General features: G+C 39.2%; 1 protein-coding gene across 1 annotated transcript in view; it reads left to right on the top strand.

Annotated features, from left to right (window-relative positions):
- LOC116697860 (high affinity cGMP-specific 3',5'-cyclic phosphodiesterase 9A) overlaps positions 1-4343 on the top strand; it is a 12439-nt gene extending 8096 nt beyond the window's left edge. Inside the window, exons 9-14 of the mRNA XM_032529387.1 lie at positions 1440-1532; positions 1687-1754; positions 1860-1962; positions 2849-2953; positions 3205-3351; positions 3756-4343. Of these exons, the coding sequence (XP_032385278.1) occupies positions 1440-1532; positions 1687-1754; positions 1860-1962; positions 2849-2953; positions 3205-3351; positions 3756-3971 (732 nt within the window). The 3' untranslated portion in view covers positions 3972-4343. The remainder of the gene's footprint in view (positions 1-1439; positions 1533-1686; positions 1755-1859; positions 1963-2848; positions 2954-3204; positions 3352-3755) is intronic.
- Positions 4344-7354: the final 3011 nt, after the last annotated feature.

Below are 7354 nucleotides of genomic sequence, written 5' to 3'. Positions count from 1 at the left end.
ATTTATATTTATATTCTGTGTTGTGTGACAAATGTACGTGTGCTGCTGTAACACCGTAATTTCCCATTTTTGGGATCAACAAATATCTATCTATTTATCTATCTATCTATCTATCTAGGTTTTTGGGTTTTGTGCCATCTCTTACAGTGCAATTTAATTTAAAAATATTTTTTTAATTGCTTTAAAGGGGACATTTTGTGCACATTTCCAGGTTCACGCTTTGTATTTGTGGGGTTCTAATAGAACATGGTTACACGCTTTCATATTTTTTTAAAAAATCATCTTTTTTTTATACTGCACCATTTTAGCACCTGTCTCTGTAAGACCCCATCCTGAAAAAACCCAGTCTTCTCTGACTGGTCAGTGTTTCACTGTCAGTGTCTCCCACATCTGCACTCTGCACCGTCATTGCAGCCGGGGAATGACTGTAATAGCACATTCCCACCTATATATAGTACAGTTGTGACATCACAAATGTACAGAAGTCCTGACGGCTCATTTAAAGACACAGTTTCTAAAAAACAGGCTGTATGTATTTCTTTGTGGACTGAGCGTTTTGATACTATCACAGTATTTATATAGCACCTAGACCAAAATGGGATCTAGACAGGAGCAACAATCACTTAGACAAAAATTCATCGCATGGGCATGTGACCATTGTATTAGATGAATAAAATAAATCTTCTCCCTAAATTTGGTTATCCTTCATTCTGACCAAGAGATGTACTGAGGAGAACTTTTTACAGTGGAAACTCTGGTAGTTTTGGTGATTTTACTGTAATTCCTTGTTACTTATTAGCAACATAAATGGCGATACCAATACATTTGTGATAGCTTAAATTGATAGCTTAATATATATATATCAACTTAAATATAATGGAAATTGTTTAGCTTACATACAGCATCTGATACTAGCACTGGATACACCCTAACCGTGTTTCCAGTCTGTTATATTTGACCTTTTTGCTGCTCAATCCTATTTCCCAACTGCGTATTATATTTATTAATCTCATTTTCATTTAAAAACACTTTCTCAAGTTGTATAAAAGAAACTTGGAATTTGAATCCAGCATTCCGCTGTTGCCCCTTGCTTCAGCATCCCCTGAATCAGGAGAGCCAAACTCAATTAGGGCCACACTGGAAAATGAGAATCACATCAAGGGCCAGACAATCGAAAAGTCAAATATTTTTGACTATATTGTATGTCTCATATAGCCTATCTGGTCCACAAAAAGCCCTAACAAATTCAGCATTTAGCCATCATAGAAGTGTGGCGTAATTGAAAAACAGTTTCCTGTATTTTTGGTTTGGCGGGACCACATTTATTGTGAACTTGAATTGACATGCGAGCTGAATCTAAAGCTGCGAGGGGCCGGGTTCGGCCCGCAGGCCTTGAGTTTGACACCTATGACCTAAACTGATGTCTGTCCATCTTTCAGATAAACGCTCGGACTGAACTTGCTCTCCGCTACAATGACATCTCTCCCCTGGAGAACCACCACTGTGCTGTAGCTTTTCAGATTCTGGAGAAGGTAAGGATGACAACCTGCTGTTTGTTCAAAACCTTTTACCCAAGCTGCCATGAAATAATGCATTTTAGTTTAATTAAGGATTTGAATAAAAGAACAGGGGCTATCCTCATCAATGCAGTCAGCGTCAATAAACAGTGGCTTTTCTGTTTTCTAGACAGAGAGCAACATCTTCAGAAACGTGTCCATGGATCAATACAAACGAATAAGGGAAGGGATCATCAAGTGAGATCATCTTTCGGATTCTCTTAGCTTCTTTATGCACATTTTTATTGTTATTTGGAAATGATAGCACACCAGAGTGTGGTTTGTATTCCGTTTTGATTGCAGATGCATTCTGGCGACTGACATGACAAGGCACAATGAGATTCTCAACAAGTTCAAGTCCATCCTGCCGGCTTTTGACTTCAACAACAGGGACCACAGAGATGTGGTAAGAGGAGAGCAAAGGACACTGGTGGTTACCGCTTGTAATCTGGATGTTTCTGAATGCTGCAATACTAAATTGTCACCTAACATATTTTGTTTTAATGGCAGGTCTTCCATGGATTTTAAACAAATTTAGAAAACTGTAAATAAAACTCAGAACGCTAAGACTTCTCCACCCCAACTAACATTCAACTTAATTAGGCAGATTTTCAGTCTACTGAATCCTGCCAAAACGCCGGTTGGACCGACTGCTAGTTTTTTTTATTTTTTATTTTCCAACAGGTAAATTAGCTTCTAGTGTGACAAACGAAAGCATCCAAACATGCATTTTAGATGAAGGAGATGAGAGTAGATCCAGTGCGGGATATGTACGGGACACCGGAGTTTTATACCTACAAGTTGTTGGGGTACAAGCGGCCGAAATGGGTCTCCTCAGGAGGGTGGCTGGCGTCTCCCTTAGAGATAGGGTGAGAAGCTCAGTCATCCGAGAGGAGCTCGGAGTAGAGCCGCTGCTCCTTCGCGTTGAAAGGAGCCAGTTGAGGTGGTTCGGGCATCTGGTTAGGATGCTTCCTGGGCGCCTCCCTAGGGAGGTGTTCCAGGCACATCCAACTGGGAGGAGGCCCCGGGGAAGACCTAGGACTAGGTGGAGGGATTATATCTCCAACCTGGCCTGGGAACGCCTCGGGATCCCCCAGTCGGAGCTGGTTGATGTGGCTCGGGAAGGGAAGTTTGGGGTCCCCTACTGGAGCTGCTGCCCCCGCGACCTGATAAGCGGATGAAGATGGATGGATGGATGGAAGTTGTTGTAAAAAAACAATGTGATTGGGTCTATGTACCTTTAATGTATGTGTAGCTGTTTACTATCTGATTTTTGCCTGCTGTGTGTGCAGCTGATGATGATTCTGATCAAGGTGAGTGACATATCCAATGAGGCGCGGCCCATGGAGGTGGCTGAGCCCTGGTTGGACTGTCTTCTGCAGGAATTCTTTAACCAGGTAACTGAGTCCTACTGTTCACGATGTGGCAACACCTGGATATCCAGTACATTTTCACCCATAGATGATTGTTCACATTATCCTCACATCAACCGACTTTTTTGGTCAACTAAATGGATTTTATTCTACTAATTCAAAATCTCATGAGGCCCAGCCTGAATTATGGGCATGTCACAAGTTACACAATCAACCACTGCTAAATGTAATTAATATAGCTATTAATTCCAACTGTCTCGTCTGTCTGACCTAAGAGTGATGTGGAGAAGTTGGAGGGTCTTCCAGTCACCCCCTTCATGGATCGGGACAAAGTAACCAAGCCGTCATCCCAAACAGGCTTCATCAGATTTGTCCTTCTGCCTCTCTTCATCGAGCTGGCCAACCTTTTCCCCTGTCTGGAGGTAATTTATTTTAAAAGGTTCACAAATGTCCAGTAAATGAACCTCACCCTATAAGCAATAGGTGTCACGTTTGCAGGCAGTTACAGGTTTAGACCAAAAAGCAGAGGAGGGGACAAGGAGGCAATGTGGAGAGTTTGAATGATTTATTGACCAAAAATAAACTTTAATAAACAGCCTGATCATGTCTGCTAATAGGATTGGGGTCTGCATTGTAGGTTAGCAATACCAGTTCAACCACACACAGACACACAGCGCTATACCCAAATGGAATTTGATGGACTTATCTTGAAATGGATTTTGGTTTTGGACTTTTGTTTGTACATTGAAATTATACCTGCTGTGTTGGTGAGTGGCTCTGGAAAGCTTTGGGGTGGAATTTGATCATTTCTTCGTTCATTCTGCAGCAACACATCATTGACCCGGTACGGAAAGCTCTCGATTACTACACAGAGATGGAGAAAGCACTGGAGAGGGAGAAACAGAACCGGGCTCAGAGTGAGAATGCAGCCAAGAGTAAGGAGACCGCTGTGGGCCCACAGAGGCCAGCTGACAGCCACACAGATGGTGGGTCTGAAGCCTCACAACCAGACGCACAGTCCACTGTTGGGAGAACTGCCTGATTCTTAGGCATCCTATCTCACCATTGTGTTATTTTAGATTGATTGAGATGTATTTGAACCATCTACATTTGTATGTTTTACTTGTTTACTTACTGGGCCTAGCACAATACTGTAGGTCGTTCTAATCCATTTTGGTTGTAGTTTTGATGTATGTAGTATTCAATGTAATGTGATGAGGTGGAAGCTTGCTTTTACTTTATGAGTTCAATACAAATGATCAACAGTAATACATTTTAAAAGAGTATTTCCAAAGTACAGTACAGAGTTGCCTAAATTATAATTTATGCTGGAAAAAATATGTGACAAATGATTAGTCTTTGATGACCTTGAACAACTTTTATAAGCATTGCCTTATTTCACTGTTGCAGAGAAAGTCCGTAAGAAATGGCATTGTCTTATGAAATCTCTGGAGTTTTTTTTGTAAATGAAATAAACTGTTTAATTTTTTTTGAACTGTCCAAATGCTCCTTCCTCTGTGTTCCTTATAGCAGTGGTTCCCAAACTTTTTCCGCTCAAGACCCTAAAGAGAAATTTTGGTGTCTCCCCGGGACCCAAATTTACAAAAATACACCATGAATCATTGTAACATCTACATTTTTAATCTGTGGACAAAAGACGGAACAAACCATGAATTTAAATGTATATGAAGTACATTTATTCCATTATAAAAGTAAACAAAAACAGAAAAGGTCTCTATTCTCCTTTCTGTGTCTCACCCCTTTCTCAACGCATTTTCTTATCCCCTCCTAGGATAAGAGAGAGAGAGAGAGAGAGAGAACCCCCCCCCCCCCCCCCCCCCCCCCCCCCCCCCCCCTCCCCCCAGCATCTGAGCTGAACAGACCAGTGTAGCAAAAGACCGCTCATTCACATAAGATTGATATGCATTTTACTCTGCCAATTGGCGACCCCATAAAACGGGTCAGCGACCCATTTTGGGTCCCGACCCTAAGTTTGGGAAACATTGCCTTATAGCATCCCCCGTTAACTAGTTGAGAGGAGAGGTTACCAGCACATCACTCTCGTCAGTGAGTCTTTACCACTCACTTCCCTGACTCGTTTTCTTTCAAACACTCGAAAATAGTCCCATCCATTTTGGATGGGACTGTTGTCCCATGTCCTGAAGAAGACCATCAGATACCTACTGATGAAATGGCCAGTTGATGTCCATCAACAAGCCATCGTTTTCAAACTCCCAAAAAAGTAAACGTGAAATAAATAATGAACAAATACTGCAGAACAATGTCAAATCTTGAGCATTATAATAGGCCTGTATACACAATATGATATTATCTTTTGGAACACGTGCATCAAACTTTTTTCTTTTCAAAAATATCAAACAAAAAACATTTGTCTTCTCAAAGTGTTATTCCTGTCCAGCATTACCCCAGGACTTTCTAACTTGCTTTCCTGCACTTTAGCTATACCAATTACCCAAGCATCAACAGCCTCCTACAACATTTATCAAACACATTCTCAAACAAACTTTACATTTTAAATTCCAGTTTCAGTCCAGAGCTCAGCTGTTCGTCCTCCTCGAGTAAAAGAAAAATAATAGCAAAAGAAATACTAAGTAATGTTCCAACAAATGGCTTCAGTGATTCTTTTTAGATTAGATTCAACTTTATTGTCATTACACATGTACAGGTACAAGGCAACGAAATGCAGTTTGGGTCTAACCAGAAGTGCAATAGCAGTAAGTGCAGGATATATACAATGGTCCTATAAGTGCAAGACATGGATATGTAATGAATAAATATAGAAAAGAATACTATTATAAACAGAGTTTTACAGATGGGTTTGTCCTATGAATACAAAATATAGATAACAAGTATTGTGAGCAAGATTTACAGCTAGGAATTTGGTGGATATAACTATAATTGCAAATTTTTACAGATATGTGCAAATAGCATATTATACTAATGGTTTACAGATTTTACAGGTGAGTATGTACTATGAATATATATATATAGGCGGCTATTATTATTGACAGAATTTTTACAGATAGCTATAATAAGTTAGGCTAAAATGAGCAGTATAACAATGATTTAAAGGTGGTACAAATAAAGTAAAGTTTGGGCAGAAACTATCCGAATTAAAGTGCAGTGGAAAGTAATTGCATATTACAGTTAAAGTACGGTAGTGCAGATGTAAATGTAAACAATTGGTACTGTAAATAAACAGTCAGCAGTGCAAATTGAAATGTAAGTAGTGCAAAAAGATGCCGATGTAAACAGTCGTTACTATAGTAACAGTCCACTTTACCACTTGGGTTACCGATTTTCTTTTCAAATAAACTCTTGGAATTGTTATTGTCCACAAGCTGTACCCTCTGCACTTAATCCAGACTATCATCTGAAATGTTAGAATTCTATGATATAAGCAAGATTCCATCTGATACTATCAAGGTTCTTTAAAGGCAAGACACACATTCCATTCTAGAACGTCTAGAAACATCATAAAGCAATGACTGCTATGTAGCTGGAAAATCGTCCAATCAGTTAAATCCCTGATTTCATCTGATGTATGCCTATTGATGTGAGTTAATAATAACATTACACACCACATTACCAGTGTAACTTATGGACAGATGCACACATCATATTAAAGTTCCCCATATTAAATGGTGTAAAGTGTATACTGAAGACACTGAGAACATTTAATTTAATCGGCTTAGTAAGTATATTTTCAAGCTCTTTTTCAAACCACTTGTTTAACACGCTATAAAAGGCCTATCTAAAATTTATGACATTATCAAAATCAGAGGCAAGGCAGGGTGGACATTGGAGAAATGTTTACATCAACAGTGGCACCAGCATTGGGATAATGCAATAAAAAATATGACGTTAGGTCTACACTCAATCCAAAACAGTTGATCTTAGAAGTGTTACTTGGTTTGTGTTAGGGTGAGCGTCTCTATAGTTTTTCCAGGCTGACGGTCATAACGAAGTCCCAGCCCTGCTTGGGAAAACAAAGGAAAAACTCTGGGAGAGGAAATTCAAGAGAAGATCCACACGTCCAAGGACGGCTGTGTGCTTCGCAAGGGAAATAACAATAATATCAAAAAGTCCAAGAATATAAACATTTCCATGAATCCAAAATCAGTTCTGCAGTTCATGATTTACAAAATACAACTAAGGCTGTTAGTCACAAGTTAGCCTATAGTCTACAAATAGTGATAATAAATAGATAGATAACTTTATTATCTATCTAGTAAGATCAAATAAAACATATCACAGCAAAAATAATATGGTATCTGTTTTAATTATTCTTTTTCCACTATGAAAACACACATTACATTTATAACTCCATACATATTTTACATTGACAAATCGGACACTAAAGTTACATCCATGTTCTAGGCTCATAAAACAGAAAATACTGAT

Source organism: Etheostoma spectabile, chromosome 11, assembly GCF_008692095.1.
Source record: "Etheostoma spectabile isolate EspeVRDwgs_2016 chromosome 11, UIUC_Espe_1.0, whole genome shotgun sequence".
NCBI lineage: Eukaryota > Metazoa > Chordata > Actinopteri > Perciformes > Percidae > Etheostoma > Etheostoma spectabile.
Note: the sequence above shows the minus strand (reverse complement) of the source record. Positions and strands in the feature narration are given on the sequence as shown.